The 21,262-nt window shown below is 42.3% G+C and overlaps 1 protein-coding gene across 3 annotated transcripts in view; it reads left to right on the plus strand.

The window, feature by feature from the left end:
- Positions 1–9,686: 9,686 nt before the first annotated feature.
- POLD3 (DNA polymerase delta 3, accessory subunit) overlaps positions 9,687–21,262 on the plus strand; it is a 48,337-nt gene continuing 36,761 nt past the window's right edge. For 2 of the 3 annotated variants that reach the window (XR_010946182.1, XM_067750310.1), the window contains exons 1-2: positions 15,822–16,087; positions 17,456–17,511. Coding sequence is in view for 1 of the 3 variants with exons in the window: in XM_067750310.1 (XP_067606411.1) it covers positions 16,028–16,087; positions 17,456–17,511 (116 nt within the window). In the remaining 2 variants the exon portion in view is untranslated. Of the gene's footprint in view, positions 9,930–15,821; positions 16,088–17,455; positions 17,512–21,262 lie in introns of those variants that run through there. The other variant, XM_067750312.1, reaches the window with a different exon arrangement.

The following is a 21,262-nucleotide window of genomic DNA, read 5'->3' on the forward strand; positions in this document are numbered from 1 at the left end:
GATGAACATACACACACTACTATATAAAAGGTAGATAAACAACAAGAACCTACTGTATAGCACAGGGAACTCTACTCAGTATTCTGTGATAACCTATATGAGAAAAGAATCTAAAACAGAATGACTGACTGTATGTACATGTATAACTGAATCACTTTGCTGTACACCTGAAACTAACACAACATTGTAAATCAAATGTACTCCAATAAAATTAAAATATTTTAAAAAAATTATGTTTTGAAAACAAAATATCCTTCAATAGCTCCCTCTTGAAAGGGAAGACCAAACTATTTGGTCTGAGCTTTATGACCCTTTATGATCTGTGACCTCTCCAGCCCTTCTTGCTGTGCCCCGTGTCATACCCCAAGCTTCTAGCACAGTGTTTCTCCCTGTTTCCCCCCTGCACTTGGCTGCTCCAGGCCCCTATTTCCTCCCTTCTGCCTAGCAAGGCACCAACCCACCTTTAAGATCCTCCTCAAAGTCATCTTGGGTTTCTAACCTCCTCCTCAAAGTCATCTTGGGTTTCTAACCTTCTCCTCAAGGAGAATTGATCAGTCCCACTTTGAGCCCCCATTTTACTCCTTGTACTTTTTAGCCTGCAACCCGTAACACTCCATTTTTTCTCCTGCTCACTGGGATCGCCTTGAGGGCCAGGGTTATTTGTTTCTGATTCTGTGGGGCTTAGCATAGAGCTGGCAAAGAGTTTTTAGGTACTTCATAAATGCTCACGGTGATTGCAGGCATACATGAATGAATGAGCATTTAAAGGACAGGTTAATCTGGAATATTTGCATTTTAACTGGGGTTACATACATGTATAGAGGTCAGGATGTTTGTTTTTGTTTGTTGTTTGGTTGGTTTGCTCATTTGTCCAACATTGAAACCCCTTTCGTATATCTGGAGAATTCTCTACCATATGCATCTTGCAGGGGGTCAGATCTTATCTCCCATTATAGAAGTGATGACAGCCAGATATTTGCTTTCCCAATCCCCCCTTACAGCTAGGTATGCACATATGATCCAGACTCAATCAATCAGGTACATTCTCCCAGAACTTAGAATAAGACATTTAGGTTGCAAGGAAGCAGGGACAATGGAGAATTCATTTTGGTAGTGTTGGGGGCAGTGGCCTTAACATCTAGATTTTGGGGTAGGAATGCCAGCAGAGCAAGTAGTGGCCTCTGGGTCCAGTGTTCAGGGCAGGGGTAGGGGTGGCAGAGGTGTTCTTATTGAATTGCTTCTGTAGCATGATTTGGGCTGAGGTTGTACCTGTCTTGGCTCCCTTTGTTTCTGCCAATGTTTTAACAGCTTTATTGAGGTATAATCCACATACCACACAATTCACCCATTTAAACTATACAGTTCACTTTTTAATATATGCATAAGTATGTGCAACATATATCACCACAGTGGCATATATCGCCACAGTCTAGTTTAGAATATTTCTATCTTCTCAAAAAGAAACATTATACCAGGGACTTCCCTGGTGGCACAGTGGTTAAGAATCCACCTGCCACTGCAGGGGACATGGGTTCGATCCCTGGTCTGGGAAGATCCCAAGTGCCGCGGAGCAACTAAGCCCACGTGCCTGGAGCCCGTGCTCCACAACAAGAGAAGCCACCACAATGAGAAGCCCGCGCACCGCAACGAAGAGTAGCCCCTGCTCGCCGCAACTAGAGAAAGCCCGCACACAGCAATGAAGACCAAACCCAGCCAAAAATAAATAAATAAATTTATATATAAAAAAAGAAAGAAACGCTATACCATGTAACTATCACTCCCCTACTCCTTGTCCGTCCACAGCAACCCCTAATCTACTTTCTGTCTCTAGATTTCCCTATTCTGGACGTTCATACTAGTCACATGGTATGTAGTCATTTGTGACTGGCTTACTTCATTTAGCGTAATGTTTTCGAGGTTCATCCATGCTGTAGCATGTATCAGTACTTCATTCCATTTTTGCAGCTGAATAATATTCTACTGTATACCAAATTTTGTTTATCCATTTGTCTGTGAATGGACGTTTGGGTCTGTTAAAAAGAAATAAGCCGGGCTTCCCTGGTGGCGCAGTGGTTGAGAGTCTGCCTGCTAATGCAGGGGACAGGCGTTCGGGCCCTGGTCTGGGAGGATCCCACATGCCGCAGAGCAAGTGAGCCCGTGCGCCACAACTACTGAGCCTGCGCGTCTGGAGCCTGTGCTCCGCAACAAGAGAGCCGCGATGTGGCCCGCGCACCGCGATGAAGAGTGGCCCCCGCACCGCGATGAAGAGTGGCCCCCGCTTGCCACAACTAGAGAAAGCCCTCGCACAGAAACGAAGACCCAACACTGCAAAAATAAATAAATTAATAAACTCCTACCCCCAACATCTAAAAAAAAAAATTAAAAAAAAAAAAAAAAAAAAGAAAGAAGCCCAAAATGGAGTCACTTCTCCTAAACCTCACCAAGACTTAATACCTAACCTAAATGCAGTTTCAGCCACTCCCAGGAGTGGAACTGTAAACCGATCAGTCTGGAATTTCCTGTCAGCACTAGTGAGGTAATAAGCGAGATAAGACCCCCACCCCTACCCCGTTCTTTGCTGCTCACTTAGGGAAGGTGACCTAGGCTGAAACAATTCTTTCTTTTCTTTTGAAAAGAACTTCCTTGTCCTGCCCCATTTTCTGCCTATAAAACCCTTCCGTTTTGTACAACTCCTTGGACTGCATCCCATCTGTAAATACATTATTTACTAGATGGGATGCTGTCAGATTCATGAATCATTGAATAAAGCCAATTCGACCTTCAAATTTACTCTGTTGAATTTTGTTTCTTAAAGGTCTTTTCCATAGTTTGGCCATTATGAATAAAGCTGCTATAGACATTTGTATACAGGTGTCTGTGTGCACATATGCTTTCATTTTTCTGCCCATTTTTTGAGCCTAATTCTCCAGGCTTTCTGGTAACTCCACAAGCTATAGAAGATTATCTTAATAAATTTATTTCTTATTCTAATCAGTCAGAGTTGATTTCTTCTCTTTAAACGAGGTTTTTACTCCTTTCCCTTGGGGCTAAATTCTTAGCCCCAGGACAAAAAGGCTATAATTGGCTAATATGACACACTTCCCAACTAACTTTCAAAGTCTTGAGTTTAGCTTTCTCTGTACTTTGATGTGGAGAATAAGGTCCAGGGAGGGAAAGTGACTTGCCCAAGGTCACACAGTCAGTCATTGGTATAGCTAGGACTAGAATCTAGGGCTCTCCATCCCGATTTAATGTTCTTTCCACTACACTATGCTGCCCTTCATCAACCCAACATATATTGTCAAGCTCTGTGGCCATAAAATATATGGAAGAAGCAAAGGGTATAGAGCCCAAAGATGTGATTTCTATCCCTGACTTTGCCACTTCCTAGCTTTGTGACCTTGGACAAGTTACAGTTTCTCTGGACCTCAGCTATCTTGTCCATAAAAGCTGGGGACTGGGGGAAGGGGTTGGGTTAGAGGGTGCAATCTCAAATGCCTACAGCTTCCTGTGGGTGTTACTGTTTCACTTATTGAATTATATTTTATACACTTATAATTTATTCCCTTAATTCCATTTTATAGCAGAAACATTTATTTGCATTCAAAAGAATAAAATCTGTTGAAATTTCAGTCCTTTCTTCCATGGTTGCTTTTTCATCTCACATCTTTGCTATATTCCTTTTGGTTCTTATTGTGCTTTATTTTTAAAATTTCTTTATTTTTTATAAATTTATTTATTTATTTTATTTTTGACTGCATTGGGTCTTCGTTGCTGCGTGTGGGCTTTCTCTTGTTGCGGTGAGCCGGGGCTACTCTTCGTTGCGGTGTGTGGGTTTCTCACTGCAGTGCTCTAGGCACCCGGGCTTCAGTAGTTGTGCATGTGGGCTCAGTAGTTGTGGCTTGCGGGCTCTCGAGTGCAGGCTCAGTAGTTGCGGCGCACGGGCTTAGTTGCTCCACGGCGTGTGGGATCTTCCTGGACCAGGGCTCAAACCCGTGTCCCCTGCATTGGCAGGAGGATTCTTAACCACTGCACCACCAGGGAAGTCCCGTTATTGTGCTTTATTTTTGTAATGTCACCTTAAGTTGTATTATTTCAACACAGACACATTGCTTACTTCATTTTCACAAAGAAATGTGTTCTTCCCTTCCCCCATTTTTTGGAACTTGTTGTTCTCTTAATCTAGGTCTTATTTTCTTCCTTTTGTTGAAGACATGGTTAAGAAAGATTTCACTTATAAGTATGACAGTACAAGTACTTTGATCAATGGCAAAAGACATTTGGCCTAAATGTTGGGAAGACCATAGGGAGTGGCAAGGACCGAGGCCCACGGGAGAGCACAGCCTGGACAAAGGATGGCAGCCAGATGTTTGGATTAATAATTAAAGCCTGAAATCCTATTTTAATATAAAATCCCCTATTCTTTCAATTCAGGCAATTAATTCAATTAAAGTCTGGCCCACAGAGCATTTTCTAATTGGTTGTTGAGGTCTTGTCTTCATTGTTATTCTTCCTCTGTGAAGGAGCGTCCCCAGCTCCTGATGGGAGATGACAAAGGAGGAGCTGGTGCTGCCCTCTGCTGCTCAGTGACGGTAGTACCTGCCAGTCCTTTATTAGGGTTTGGGCACTGCCTGCAGAATTGATCAGATCCGGAAGGCCCTCTCATGGGCCCTTCATTCTCTGGATGGGATGTCTGAGGCACTTGGAGGTCTTTCATTTCAGTACCTGGAAGCCATCTAGCCAGCCCCTAGGTAAAACCCACGAGCAGAATCTGTCCTCTGCTGAGCATCAGGGATGTGCTGGCACAGAGCACAAAGTGTAGAAGATGCAGGGAGAGGAGAAAGGATTAGAACAGGAGACACCAAAGGAAGCTGGAAGCTCCAGAAAGGGGCACAGTTTAAGGAAAGAAAATGGAGAGGAAAGAGTGGATTTGAGAAACAGTACAAACAGAAAACCAGACCTGGGGAGACATGGGATCCCGAGAATGAAGGGGTAGGACTACCAATGCCTCCCAATGACTTGTACTTTGTGCTACCAAATTAATCTTCATAAAAGTTCAATTTGATCATTCATTAACGTTAACCTATTTTGGCTTTCATACTGCAAGACGATCTGCAAAGTGGACAATGCATGCTCCTACTCACCCCCAGTCAGTCTCCCCCACTAGTCTGTCATGAGTCCTAAACTTGGTGGGTGAGCCCTAAACTTGGTCAAGCAGTCCCTGTGTGAGTGCCAAGTTCAGTCGCTTTCTGGCTGTGTGATCTTGGAGAAAGACACTAAACATCTGGGAGTTTAGTCTTCTCATCTTTAGTTTACTCATCTGAACAATGGCTCCCTCTATTAGGCAGTTATGTCGAGCCCAGTAGCACATGAGATAATGTCTGACATCTATCATCTTATTGAATCTTCACAACCCCAGGGAATGGGCGCTACCATTATCCCCTTTGTTCAGACGAGGACACTGAAGCTCAGAAAGGTGGAGTAGCTTGCCCACGGCTACAATGCTAGTAAGTGACAGAGCTAGAATTCAAACCCAGGCTGCTTAGCTCTAAAGCTTTATTGCATTGAATCTCTGTATTGGTTAGCTTTCGCTATAACATGACTCACCCTGAAACACAGTGGCTTAAAACAATGATCACTTTATTTAGCTCGTATTCTATAGGTCACCTGGTTTTGGTCAGCTCAGCAGATCTCTGCTGGGCTCCCCCTCGGGTCTGTAGTCAACTGGCAAGTTGGGTGGTGGCCTCACTCACATATTGGGAGCAGCTTTTTTCTCCTCCAATGTGGCTTCTTGTCCTTCAGCAGCCTAGCCTAGGCTCATTCACATGGTGGTCTCTCGACTCCATGTGTGGCAAGAGAAGGGAAGCCCCTGTACTCAAGCACGTTTCTAGTCAAAGTGAACAACAAAGCCAAACCAGAGTCAGTGTAGAAGGACACTTTTAAAAGATGTAGATAGAGAGAAGTGAATAATTCCTGGCCATTTTTGCAATCTGCCGTAGCTGCTAAACTATAATCCCTATGTGACAGAGTTGATCAAAGGAGATAAAGGATATGAATAAACTTTGTAAATTTTTATAAAGCACTGTCTAGATGAGAGGTACTGTCTATTAGATTATATTCCACTAACATCTGAGACTCAATATGTCTGATTATTATCTCCATTTTACAGATGAGGAAACGAAAGTCCAGAGAGGACACAGCATATGTAAAGACTTGTAAGTGAGAAATAGCATAGTATATGCAATCTACTTATGAGCAATCTCTGGTGCTGAAGCAAAGGTAAGAAACGATAAAGGGTGAGAAGTGAGGTTGAAGAAGTAAGAAACTTAAACTTGATTTTAAAAGCTCTGGGATCTACCCAAGAGAAATGAAAACATATGTTCACATGAAGACTTGTATGAAAATTTTTTAGCAGGAGTTTTAGCACCCAAACTGGAAACAATCCAAATGTCTATCAACTAGTGAATAAATAAACAAAATATGGTACATCCATGGAATACTACCAAGCAACAAAAAGTAAAGAACTACTAATATTTACAATATTATGAAAGAATCTCAAAAACATCATGCTACATGAAAGAAGCTATATTAGTTTGCTAGGGCTGCCATAAGAAAGTACCACAAACTGGGTCGCTTAAACAATAGAAATTTATTTTTTCATGATTCTGGAGGCTAGAAGTCTGAGATCAAGGTGTTATCAGGGTTGACTTCTTCTGAGGCCTCTCTCCTTGGCTTGTCGATGGCCCTCTTCTCCCTGTGCCTTCACATGGTCTTCCATCTGCAGTGTCTTAATTTCCTCTTCTTATATGGACACCAGTCATATTAGATTAGGGCCCACCCCAATAACCTCATTTTAACTTAATTATCTCTTTAAAGACCCTATCTCCCAATATAGTCACATTCTGAGCTACTGGGAGTTAGAATTTCAACATATGAATTTGGGGTGGGGACACAATTCAGCCCATAACAGAAGCCTAACCCAGAAAACTACATATTTTATAGTTCCATTTATATGAAGTTTCTAGAATAGACAAAATTATAGTGACAGAAAGGAGATCAGTGGTCGCCTGGTGTTGGGGGTGGGAATAGGGATTGATTGTGTAAGCAGGGAGTGAGGGCATAAGGGAATTTTGGGGGGCAATGGAAGTGTTCTAAAATAGGACTGTGGTTCTTAAGCAGGGAGTAATATCATCAGTTCTGTGTTTTAGAAATGTCATCGTGGAACTGGTGTTAAAGATGGACCGGAGTGGGGAGCGGGGGCAGATTGGAACAGAGATCAGGCTAGAGAAGATGTAGATGAGCATGATTTCCTTTATAAGCCAAAAAACAAGTTAAAAAAAAAAAAAAAGACTGATGATAAGGCAGGTCTGAAACAGGGCAGGTCCAGGGAGATCAGAAGGGTGATGGAGGCATTTCCTCATCAGACAGAGAAAGGGGAAATGAGGAGAATTAGTTTTGGGGGAGTCTACCATCTGATTTTGTCTCTTACTCTATAGAGTCTTGGAAGAAAATATTGAAAGGTAAGATACTTCAAATTAGTCAACCCAAAATGTATGGAGTGTTTACTAGATAAAATCCTGTCTATAAAGATGGTACATATAGGAATGCATGGAGCCTCCCTTCGGGGTCTTCAGCAGCAGTGCTCTTTGCAGCTCTCAAGCTTGTTTAGGATCTGGACTTGGTCCTGACTTTTGTCCATAAAAGGTCACTCCTCTCCCCCTATTTCTGATCACTGGGCCTTTGAAGGCAACTGAATCTCCCCAGTTAACTTATCAGTAATGCTCCCCCTGATAACAAGGCTATGTAACAATTTCAGTGGTGGAGGGAAAGGAAAGACAACACCTTCCACAAACAATGTTCTGTAAATCAACAAAAGGGATTATAGAGCAGAACAATATTTAATTCAATTCCATTCATCCATCCATCTACTCATTCTGCCATTCAGTTATCAGTCAACAAATATTTGCTAAGGGCCTACGCCATGCCAGCTATGACCACGCTGGGTGCTGGGAATCCAGGGATGAAAAGACTTTTGAAAAATTCCCATTCCACGGGAACCGACGATCTACCACATGCTCTCCTCCTGCAGATTCAGGCCTGCAGTTTCTGAGGCACCCCTGACTGAGGACCTTCTACATAGAAAAGACCCCAGAATGCCTATCATACTTCCTTCTCAGACAAACACTCACCACCACCTCCCACCCCTGTAGCTTAGGCAGACGTGTTGTGAAATTCATGACCACCCTCACCCCCACCCACCTCTCTTTCACAGAGTTAGTTGGCCAACGTTGTCACCACCCTCTATCTTCAGTTCCTTTTTTCACTTTTCCTCACTCCTTAACTCACTGCAATCTAGCTTTTGTGCCGCTCACTCCTCTGGCCAATGTCACCAGAGGCCCCCTAATTGCCAAATCCAATGCATTCCTCTCAATCCCTACCCAGTGCTACTTTGGGGAAGTGTTTGACACTGTCAAAAATTCCTCCTTCAAACTCACTTCTCCTCTTGTTTCCACTTTGAACCCTCTACGTGCTCCTTCTCCCTCTCAGTCTCTTTTTAGGCCTTTTCTCCTTCGCGTGTCCCTTAACTGCTGAAATTCCCTGGGGTTCTGCCTTTGACTCTGTCCCTGGTTCATCTAATCCCCTCCAGTGGCTTCAGGTGTGGATCGCCACTCTAATTCTGCATCTGGGCACAGGCATACCCCACAGTCTAGTGGACATCTCCGATGGGTGCACACTGTTTGTTTCCTCTCATAACATGATCTCGTAACTTTTCGTTAACTTCTCCGTTTCCATCCAGGGCCACGTGTCTCTTGTATTCTGTCGTATCTCACAGACATAGTCAGCTCATAGAAGGAACTCAATCAACAATTGGAGAATGAATGAAGAAGCAATTATCCCAGAGGAATCTTTCCACTGGCTGCTCAGTATCCTGAGAAAGATATTGCTCATCTGAGATTTAAAAGAAACAAAAACCTGAGATAAGCTGAGCATATCAGGTTCAACAATTTAGGAATTACAAAATGGGGAATCGTTGAGAAAATCTGTAGTGACGGACAAAAACTGGAGGCAGTGGGAGAGAGGAGCCATGGCAACCTATGGCTGTGTTTAAATGGAAATTCTGAGGAAGTAGAGACAGTGGTTAAGCCAAAGAAGAAACTAGAATAGTCATAGAGAGAGAAGCAGTGATGCCAGGAGACAGATTGAGCAAAGAGAGCAGCCCACTCCATCAGGACTGTGTCTAGAATGGCCTCTGCCCCTTCTTCACTGGAAACTAAAGCTGAAGCCACACAGCGTTTCCTCAGGAAGTATTCCCACCCAGCAGGGTTTGGGAGCCAGAGAGCAGTGGTCTGTAAGAGAAGGATCATATGCTTCTTTTCAGCCCTGAAAGCCAATGCCCCCTGCCCCCAATTTTAATAATTCAGAAATGATATGCTTGAGACAAAACTTCTCATAGCCAATTTCCAATTAACTTTCACCTTCAGCATCCCCTCCACCCCCAGCCCCCTTCTAGCCCCCAAGGGAATGGACAAAGGAAAACAATGTACAAAACAACTGCAAGATGGGGCAGGGGTGAAGTCCTCCTGATCTTCTTCTGAATGTCTGCGGCAACAAAGATGGCACCGTGAGCCTCCCGTGGCTGAGCTGAGGGGTTAATGGGCTGGGGTGTGAGTGGGGGCTGGGGGGAGGTGTGGTTCGGTGCCGTGGGTATGAAACAAGGGAACCAGTGTCCGAGTGTCCTCTTGCCTCATCCACCTTGTTTTGATAACTGAGGGGTTTTACATTGATTTTTACAGAACTGATAAAGTGTTTTAAAACAGCACCTGGAGCCTTACCTCACCATCCCCTGGGCTCCTGCCTCCCCAGCTGTCAGGAAGGTTGATGTGTCCTGGCCTTGGTGGCTGTACATTCCACAGGACAGTCTGCACAAGGTATATGTGTTCTCATAAAACAGCTTTTTTTTTTTTAAGAGGAAATACCGTTGTGTTTTGCGTTGTTAAAAACTATAAAAATGGCAGCACCCTGGTTCATTTCTTGTATATTTTGCCTAAAGTGAGAGGAGGGATTACACATCTAATCCTGGAAACCCAAGTCCACTTTTCCCCGCGCATGTCTTCTGATCCTCAGGCTGGGTTGGTTGCCTCCTGTGGGTTCACATGGCACCCTGTGCTTCCCTTGCACTGTATTGCTGTTTATTCCCCCCCAACTCTAAAATCCCCAGGGATGAAGACTATGCTGTGTTCCCATTGGTCACACAGGGTCTAGTAGGTAGGAGACCTTTAGTAACGTTTGATGAATGAATGTACGAATGATCTAATGCTAAATACCTTGGTGTTAATAAGTCCTGGGCCTCTGGGGCTCTGGAATGGCCCTTGGACAGTTATGTGGCCTCCGAGTCATAATTCTTAATCTTATACTCCTTTGTTCTAACCCGTTACCCTGACTAGAATGCTATCCCCCAGAGACCTATGGCAGCCCTGAAGCCCAGCCAGCTGGTGGGGCTCCTGAGTTGCACTTACAGGCCCTCTTCCCCTGCTTGAGGTCTGGGGATCCTGCCCACATACAGGTTGACAGCTCCTCATTCCCTCTCAATACTGAGCCCCGTCTAGATTTCCCACCCCCTGCCCTGTCAGAATCATTAGACTCTCTGAAGCCAATCATTTCTGGGGTAAAGTGGGATGAAGAGGAGGAAAGAGGAGGGTCAGCCTTCCATTTCTAACATCAACCTTAGGTTCTGTTTGGAGACATGGAGCCTTGATGCTATGGCTCCCACTGCTGGTATCACCTGACACTGCCATCCCCAGAACTGCTTGTGTTCTTAAAACTAATCTTAAGACTCATCCTTAAGGAATAGGGAGTGAGTTGTCTTATTTAAAGAAGCAGTATTTGAGGTGAAGGAAGGAATGGTGGTACTTTTCCTTTTTGGAGATTTGCCTTTTACATTTCAAATAGGGAAAACACCATGCCTGGAGTAGGAAGATGAGTTAATTTTACGTTGCTAAATGCACTTTTTCTTCAAAATGAAAATATGTTCATTTTTTTCTAACAATAAAATTGATACTTGTAAAAATGACTTGTAAAAATTCAAAGATGCATAAAAAACAATAAAATAAGGAAAAGAATAAAAATCAGTCCAATGCTCTCCTCCAAAGACAGCCACAGTGTTTGAACATGGGCTCTGGGCACACCTGGGTGGAAACCTATCTCCACCACTTACTACCTGGATGGTTTGGGGCAAGTTACTTAACCTCTCTGAGCTCCAGTTTCTTCATCTGAAAAACAGGGATAATAGTAGGTAAGTAATAATATTTATTTACTTTATAGAATGATTTTGAAGATTAAATAAGAATATTAAAGTAAAAGGCCTAGCATGGTGCCTGTACACTTTCCACACTCCAAGAATGATAAGTAAGAGTGAACACTGTCTCAGATCACCTTGTTTCTTAATCCAGTGTTTTTCCCCCTCAAATCTCACTTCCTTCAGTGTAATTGAATTTAAGTCAATAAATGTCACTGAGAACCTATTAGATGCTGGTGAGGCTGTTGTTATTATATTAGAAGGAGGCCAGTTCTAAAATCCTACTTAGTTATTAGCTTAAGCAAAACTTGTCTTGGAACTTATATGAAATCATTTCCCATTCATTCTTCCTATCAACAACATAAAATTGATTTCAAATTTGAGTTCTTTTTTGGTGAAGGGATAATAGAATTTAACAGGGTTGTTTGAGGATTAAACCTCTGCAAGGTCCCCACAACATGGTAGGTGCTCAATTACTGACAGTTATTAACATTCCAGTGATGCACATGAGCTGAAGGAGTTTCATACCTATGATTTATGGGCGTGAAAGTGCAGAGCACTCCTTTCTTTTCTGATTTAGTTTTGACCCTAGAACTAAGCTTTCAGGCATTATTTAGAAAAACACTAATTTCCTGGCCACAGTCCTAGGCTTGTACACTGGCATTTGTTAGCTGTGGTTTCCTCCATAAACCTAATCAAAGATCCATTCCCCCCACCACCAACTTTCCTCCCTCCACCTTGTTCACCCCCTGCAACAATTGCCTTGAAAACTTCTAAGATTAACTCCTGTTTACCTGGACTCTATATTCCCACATCCTTTAGATACTCAACATATATCATTTGTTACTTGGCTTCCACTGAAAGCAATTCTCACTTGACTGATGTGCACACGGATTCCAAAATTCTGCAATAAAGTGTGTTAGACTTTCACAGTACTTATTATTTTCCTATATGCAGTTGTAAACTAATAATGAGGCAGCAAAATACAATGTTTAAGATCATAGATGTTGGAGCCAGACTGCCTGGGTTATAATTCTGGCTTTGCCACTTACTCTGTGATCTTGGGCAAGTTACTTAACCTCTCTGTGCCAATGTTTACTTATCTGGAAAAAGGGGCTAATAACACACCTTACTTTCTAGGACTTTTATGGAGGTTAGATGGGTTACTATTTGTGAAGCACTTGTAACAGAGTCTGGCATATAGTTAGTTGTATGCAAGTGTTATTTATATAATAATAGTTACCATTTTTAGAGCACTTAGCTATCTGCCAGGCAGAGAACATGTTTCCTTCAATCCCCTCAATCATGCAAGTTAAATTATATTTATAGTCGTGTGCTGGAGCTGGCTCATACTTGCTTATGAGAGCTGAATGTTAAAGTTTCAGAAAGTTTGCAAGTCACTTGTTAAACAGAGCTGTTACTAAAAATTAAATTACGTAACTTTCTATTAAATAAATTATATTAAAAACAAAGATAATATTCAAATCTTATTTCTCAATTATATTACTACATTTTACTATCATCTATGCTCTTGAGGTTATTTGCTTATTGTATCTGTACAGTGGAAATAATGGTGTGACAGTGTGCATCTCTTCCTGACTCTGCATTCTGTGACTTCACTATCTGTAGTTTGGAATCTGCTATGGTGGGAATATTTACACCACAGAAGCTGGCAACGACTACAAATCAGGGCTTATTTTATTTGGTAAATTGGTTCTTAATCATTTATCAGAACATCACTGCCTATCATTGTCCCTTCTTTAAAGATGATGAAAATGAGGACTAGAGAGGTTAAATGATTTGCCCAAGGCCACACAGCTAGGAAGTGGTGAAGCTGGGATTCAAGCCTAGGTTTTTGTTAGTTTGCTTTGCTTGCTTTTTAAAAGAAAAATGTATTTCCAAAGCCCACATGCTTTCCAGTCAGCTACCCCTCCCTGAGGTAGGAAAGTTCAAGGCTGGGTAGGCCTCAGACATAAGCAGAAGAGCTTTCCCTTCCCCCTCCAGCTCCCTGCCCTTAATGTACAAGCCCAACTCCCAACCTGCCCCCTCCCAGGCATAGCGGTGGTCATTCCTTTCTAGTCTTATTATTCCAACCCAGTCTTGGAGATGCCTTTGATCATTTATCTTAACTTGATAATTCCATTACTGTCTTGCCTGGGGTCCATTTGTCCATTATCCCTTCTTCCCAGAATCTCCTTTCTTTTTTCCAAGGTTAAGACTAAACCTATCCTTTCCGATACCCATCCTTACCTGTACCTATTTTCTGTTTTACTGATTTGAGAAGACCCGGCACAGTAGTTAAAGATTTCCTGAATAATCATGTAAACTTTTTATAGATGTAAACATACATATAGAAAACCATATATATCAAAAGTGTACAGTTCAAATTTTCACAGACTTGACACACCCATGGGATCCAGATCCACAGATCCAGAACCAGAACATTACCTTTTCCTCAGAAGCCTCCTCCTACTCCCTTTCATTTTCTATCTTCCCAAAGACAACCACGAATCTGGCTTCTAAAAGACATGCAACTCTTTTAATATTGGCAGATCTAGGACCATGTTGGGCCAGGTAGTCTATAAGTATTACCATCTGCTCCCTTTAGGCGGGGAGGTAGTATCAAGACTCTTCTTTGGTCAATTTTGACATCTTTTCCAATCCTGTGGAGCAATGACTAGAAATGAGTTCCGGTTCCAGTACTACCACTTAACCCTGTGACCTGGAAAATCCGTGTCTCCTCTCTTGAGCCTCAGCAATCTAGTCTATAAAATATGGACAAACACAATCCATTTGCAGGGATCCTATGAGAATCAAATGAAATCTCTCTCTCAAAGCCTGGTACAGTGTGCCTGGTATATAATAATGTAATAACTGTTTTTGTTGTTGTTGTTGTTTTCTAACTGTAGTCATTTTATTGTTTGCCAATTCCAAGTACAGATACTAATTGTTGATTTCATTGTGTGCAGGCATGGCATGAGGGGTATATGTATATTATCCCATTTATAACTCTGGCCAAATAAAATTCTTAAATTTTCTCATCTGCTCCTTCTCTCAGTCTTCATATCTCAGTAGTCAAAGGCATCATCATTAACCTAAAGATTTAGGTTCCAAATCTAGGCATTTTCCTTGATTACTGTCTTTCTCATACTCCACTCATCTAATTCATTAGCAGTTTTTGCTGACTCAAAGAAAACCCAAGTTAGTTCTCAATTTCCAGTACGTACGATCCTATTTTAAGCTGCTACGGTCCCTCACTTAAAAATCTCTAAGAAAGGGCTTCCGAGGTGGCGCAGTGGTTGAGAGTCCGCCTGCCGATGCAGGGGACGCGGGTTCATGCCCCGGTCCGGGAGGATCCCACGTGCCGCGGAGCGGCTGGGCCCATGAGCCGTGGCCGCTGAGCCTGCGCGTCCGGAGCCTGTGCTCCGCAACGGGAGAGACCACACAGTGAGAGGCCTGCGTACCGCAAAAAAAAAAAAATCTCCAAGAAAGTGTAAGCTACATGTGAACAGGCTCTGTGTGTTATTGATCACAGCTGTATCCCCAGGGCCCCAGTACCCAGAACAGTGCCTGGCCCTTAGTAGGCTTTTGCTATGTCTTGAATGAATGCATGTTGCAACAAACATTTGAAATGGGTGCTATTGCTACTTCCATCTTTTTTTTATTTTTTAATGTTTTGGCCGGGCCTTGTGGCATGTGGGATCTTAGTTCCCTGACCAGAGATTGAACCCGTGCCCCCTGCACTGGAAGGGCAGAGTCTTAACCGTTGGATTGCCAGGGAAGTCCCACTATTTCCATTTTGTAGCTGGGGAAACAGGCTTGCAGTGGTTAAACAACTTACCTAAGTTCACACACAAATATCAAAACCAGGATTCAAATCCAGGGTCTAACTCTAGAGCCTGCTCCATTGTCCATTTTGCTGCCCTACTGAAATACACTGGCTTCTGCTGAATGGTTTTTTAGCTGATGTTAGGAGAAATTTTAGTTGAAATTCCCCAATTCAAAAACTTTTCTTGAGAATAAAGTGCACGTGCCCCTTCACACAACCTTGTAGGCATAGCATGATTTGGCTTCTTCGGTCTCATCCCTCCTCATCGTCCTTTTCTCCCGGCATTCCAACCATAATGAAAACTATTCTCTTCCCAGCAAATACTCCCCCTCTCTCATCTTCTCTGGAAAACTTTCCCTGATTTCTCAATTCTGAGAGATTATAACAGGCAGTACTTTATCCCAGCTGGCAGGACTTTACTAAAATACTTGTTTATTTCTGTCTTTATTGTTCACTGCTATGTCCCAGTGCCTAAGAAGTGCCTGGAATAGACTGGGTACTTAATAAATATTTGTTGAATAAATGTATGAAAAGGTAAGGATTATTTTATCAATTTAGAGTTGGAAAAACTGTGGTTCCTAGAGGTGAGGTATTTTGCCCTGGGTCAGTCACTAAGAGGCAGAGCTGGGATTTGAAACTAGGGCCCTGCACTCAGCCCCTGCAGAGCACGCCTGCGCCGCTAGGACTTCACTTCCGTCCGGTCCCATTAGCTCCGCTTCGTTCAGCCTGCGCCGTCTCCGAGACTAGTTTGACCCTCGGGCGGCCGCCGTAGCGCGTCGCCTCCGTTGCTGTGAGAAACGACCCGGGACCTGCGAGAGAGGCAAGACGTTTCCCGCCGGCGGGAGCTGTAGTTGAAGTGGCCAGGGGAGCTCGGAGACGACGGGGCCCGGCGCAGCGGCACCATGGCGGACCAGTTTTATCTGGAAAATATAGACGAGTTCGTCACGGACCAGAACAAGATAGTGAGGAGCTAGGATTTGGGGAATGCGGGCGTGCGACTGGGGTCCTGTGCCCAGCGAGGGCAGCGGGGGCCTTGACGCCTCTGCGTGTGCCGCGTGGGAACTGGCCCAGGGGAGACGGTCCCCACGCCTGGTGCCCCAGGGCGAGCGATAACTCGCCGGCGAGGACCTGTGGCCCGCACGCAAATCCGCGTCCTTCGGGTGGGCGTGCTGGGTTCTGTGCACAGGCCCGGGGCCCCGGAGGTCTGGGGCGGGGGCGGGGGGTGGGAGGAACATTGGTTGATAATGTTTCTAAGGCGTCTCTACACCTGTCTGACGACGTGGTTGGCGTTTGAAGTCTCAAGTTTACAGTTGAGGAAGCTGTGTTTTGACCGGGTTAAGTGACATGTTGTTTAACCTTCCGGCCGTCAGTTGGTTTCTTCCTCCTGGAAGTTTGGTATTGATACAGGCTTGGCCTGCCTCACAGGGTTGGAGTAAAGATCAAGTGAAACGATGGATATGAGAGTGCTTCGCAAATCGTGATGACTGAGTGCCTACTGTGAGCTTTGGATACACATTGTGTTTAGTTTCTACAGTGACCCATCTAGAGGTCGGTGGAAGTATCCCTAGAAAAGGCAGTTGAAGCAGAGGGACCAAATAATTTATTTGTGGTTAGTAAGGGATAATCAGTTTTCCAGCCTAGGTCTGTCTCTTCTGCTAGTGCTTTCCTCTACATCACACTGCCTTTGCCTAACCTATATAAGTCTTCTAATTATTGGAAACTCAGCGTTTAGAATTGGAAGACTTTGAGAGGTGGGTGACAGGTTATAAGGAAGTGGCAAATGACAGGAGAGTTCAACGAAGGATGGAAGGAAGATCAAAGCTTGATGCCAGTAGTTTCCAGTCTAACCTCTTGATACAGTATTCAACAACTTCACTCATTCCCTGACCCCTTTACCACCTGTGCCCTTTAATGTTTGTATGGCTGCAACTTTCCTCAGAAGTTTCTGAGTTATACACTCCAAAGTAACCTAGCTTCTGGGTGAGTTTGAGGATAGTTTTTGGTGGTGGCCCCAAAAAAGGACAGAATGTGAAAAAAAGGGCCTTAGTAAAACAAGGAGTGTGAGAAAAATGAGATTTTTTTCTATATATATTCAGCCTTTCTTTTTAGATTCTTGCATTAATCTGTGATACAAACTTCTTAGTATTTGTAAGATAAATATCTGAGTCCTACTTGCCTAGGTGGATGGTTCTTGGCAAAACTGGGGTGGCATCTAATGTAATTTATAAGGCTTAATCGTCTAAGAGTAAGAATCTTTAGGAGCCCTTGGTTCTGACCTGCACTCTGGAGTCATCTAATAAAACATTAAAAAAAACTCCTTCTTCTTGCAGGTGACATACAAATGGCTGAGCTATACACTAGGAGTTCATGTTAATCAGGCCAAACAGTAAGTACAATTTATTACTAATTTTAATCTGATTGGAATTTTTGGTTTTATTTGTTTTCTTTTGCTCTGTTAGCTTTACAGATAGTCTCTAGGTTAGAACCCACACCCCACCCACCCTGAGGGGGAATGGGAATGAATACCTTTTTTTTACTACCTTTAATGCTTTTGTCTATTATTTAGGAGATAGGTGGACTTGTATACAAATGTGTGGTGATATGTTTACTGGATTTATTTGTAGCCTTGCCCTCTGGTTAACATCGCTTTGTTATTTCTGATATATTAAATGGGCTAGCCAATTCTGTTTACATCTCAGATTTATATGTCTGTTATCTTATCTTCATTACATTTTCACATGTGCTCCTTAGGCCCATCTCTGGGTGTCATTGAAATAACTTCCATAATGAGGTCAACAGGTGTTTGACACAGGCTGTGTAACAGTATAAGACAGGGTAGAACTATTTAAGTGAAACTAAAAAGGGAGTGTTCAGGATGACACAGAACGTTGCCCTTCTTGAATTTTGCCCCGTCACCTTTCCTTGCTGAAACTTGTAGTCCAACTTGGGGCCAAAATGGAAGGGGCAGGCTTTTTGAATTAACTTCTTCACCTGAAAATGTGCAGGTGTTGTCTATGTCCAATGGGTAGGAATTGGTGAACAGGCTGAGAGCACATATATTGAGTTAAATACTCATTTTGTTTGCTCTATTCCTAAAGGTGGTTTGTTTTTTCCCTATTCCTTGAGTCATAGGAACATTCTGTGAGTCTTAAAAAAAATCCCTGATCTCTAGAATGGGTTGATTTGGCTTGATTTGGGTTGCTGTTTGGCAGATCTAGGAGTTTAATTTTGACTGTGATGTTTATACCTTCAAGACCTGAAACTCTTGGCCCAGGGTTGGGTTCGGACTGATTTTGACTATATGAGATTGCCATTGCTGAGACCAGTCCTGGCCCAAACCTAACAGGTTTAGGTAACTTTAGGATTAGACACCCATAAGAGTAATTATTTGTTATGGTTATAGATGTTTAAATATGAAATGAGGTAACTGTTGCTATATAAGCCTATTGAGATTAAAGGTGCATATTGAGGACTGGAGATGAAATAAACTTGCCTGCAATTTTACTGTAGCTATAATTTTTATGGAATTATTTTCTATAATTTTTATGGAATTAATACGCTGTCTAGCCCCTGCCTGTCTACCAGTTTCATCCCATACCACTCTCTACGTCACTTATACTCTAGCCATATTTGCCTTTCTGTTCCTCAGATGTCTCAAGCCCATTCTCACTCAAGGAAATTTGTACCATTCCCTCTGCCTGGAATGCTCTTCTCACAGCTGTCCTCATTGTTCAGGTTTCAGCTCAAATTTCACACATTACTTATATAGCAACTCTTCCCTAATGCTCTATTTCAGGTGTCCCTACTCCTCTCTCTCTGTCATGCACCCTGTTACTTTCTTTCATAATTATTTTTTTTAAAAACAGCTTTATTTACATATGTTTCATATACCATACAATTCACCCATTTAAAATGTACAATTCAGTGATTTTTAATATATTTACAGAGTTGTTCAGTTAGCACTACAATTAATTTCAGAACATTTTAATCACCCCCCAAAAGAAACCCTGTATCTGTTAGTAGTCCCTCATCATTCTTCTCCCCCCACCCCCCAAGCACTAGGCAACCACTAATACACTCTCCATCTATAGATTTGCCTATCCTGGACATTTCATATAAATGGAATCATAAGTAATTATTAATACTTAAGATTACTTATTAATAATAAGTAATCTTGTGTGTCTGGTTTCCTGCACTTAGCATAATATTTTCAAGATTTGTCCATGTTGTAGCATGTATCAGTACTTCATTCCTTTTTATGGTTGAATAATATTCCATTATATAGTATATTAGTTCTCTAGGGCTGCCATAACAGAATACTACAAACTGCGTGGCTTAAAACAACAGAAATTTATTGTCTCAGTTCTGGAGGCTAGAAGTCCAAAATTAAGATGTTGGCAGGGCCATGCTCCTTCTCAAACCTGTAGAGAAAAATTCTTCTTTGATTCTTCCTAGCTTCTGGTGGTTTGCTAGCAATGTTTGGCATTCTTTGGCTTGTAGCTGCATAACCCCAGTATCTGCCTTCATAGCACACGGCATTCTCCTTGTGTGTCTGTATCTTCACATAGCCATCTTATAAGGATACCAGTTAGGCTAAACTGGGAGACAGATGAGACACCAGGCTTGGTGGCTCCTGTTTGGAAGGCCTAACCCTTAGAGGCTCATCCTGGCTCCCTCTAGCCAATGCCAGCAGAGCAGAGTTCGAGGCACAGGAGCCTTAGGGTTACAAACACTGGCTTTGGAGGCCATGCATCCAGAATCAGAATCCACTCATTTAGCTGAGTTACCCACTTGAGTCACCACTCTTAGGTTCTGAGCTTCTGTCTCTGTTTGAAAAATGGGAATAATAAAAACATGTAGCTTCTAAGGTCAGGGTGCAGAATGAATTTTATGGAAAGTACTTAATATGTGCTCAATAAAAAGCAGTTGATACCATTAAAAAAAAAAAAAACAAGAATACCAGTCATAGTAGATGAGGAGCCCACCCTACTCCAGTATGACTTCATGTTAACTTATTACATCTGCAAAGACCCTATTTCCAAATAAGGTCATACTCTGAGGTACTGGTGGTTAGGACTTCAACATATCTTTTTTGGGGGGACACAATTCAACCTATAACATGGATATATAGCATTTCGTTTATCCATTCATCAGTTGATGGACATTTAGGTTTTTTCCACATTTGGCATGTTATGAATAATGCTACTATGAACATTTGTGTACAAGTTTTTGTGTGGACATGTATTTTCAGTTCTCTTAGTATACACCTATGATTGGAATTTCTGGGTCATATGTAACATTTCGAGGAGCTGAGGAACTATTTTTCAAAGTGGCTACGCTATTTTACAATCCCACCACCAAGGTATGAGGGTTCTGATTTCTCAGCATTCTTGTCAACTCTTTCTGTTATCTGTCTTTTTAAATTTTAGCCATCCTGGTGGGCGTGAAGCAGTATCATTATGGTTTTGATTTGCATTTTTGTAATGGCTAATGACATTGATCATCTTTTCATGTGCTTATTAGTCATTTGTGCATCTTCTTTGGAGAAATAGCTATTCAGATCCTTTGCCCATTTTTTCCATTGTGTTTGTCTTTTTATTATTGAGTTGTAAGAGTTCTTTATATATTCTAGAGACAAGTCCCTGATCAGATAATGATTTCTTTGCACTTCCTTGATGGTGCCCTTTGAAGCGTAAGAGTTCTTATTATTGATGATGGAGTTCAGTTTTTTTTTTCTTTTGTTGCCTGTGCTTTTTATATAGTATCTAAGAAGGCTTTGCCTAACCCAAGTAAACCATGAAGATGTACTTCTGTGTTTTCTTCTGAGAGTTCTGTAGTTTTAGCTCTTAAATCAATAATTATCACTTTATTTAACATTTTTATGTATCTTGTGCTAATTATACTAAAAATGCTTCAGTCCTCACAATAAGAATACACTGTGTTGGTCCAAGCTTATTTATAAGTGAAGCCCTAAAATGTGTATAGGCTTACCTCATTTTGCTGTGCTTCACTTTACTGCACTTCGCAGATACTGCGTTTTTTTGTTTGTTTTTGTTTTTGTTTTTACAAATTGAAGGTTTGTGGCAACCCTGTGTTGACAAAGTCTGTGGGTGCCAATTTTTCAATAGCATTTGCTT

Source organism: Pseudorca crassidens, chromosome 9 (assembly GCF_039906515.1).
Source record: "Pseudorca crassidens isolate mPseCra1 chromosome 9, mPseCra1.hap1, whole genome shotgun sequence".
Classification (NCBI taxonomy): domain Eukaryota; kingdom Metazoa; phylum Chordata; class Mammalia; order Artiodactyla; family Delphinidae; genus Pseudorca; species Pseudorca crassidens.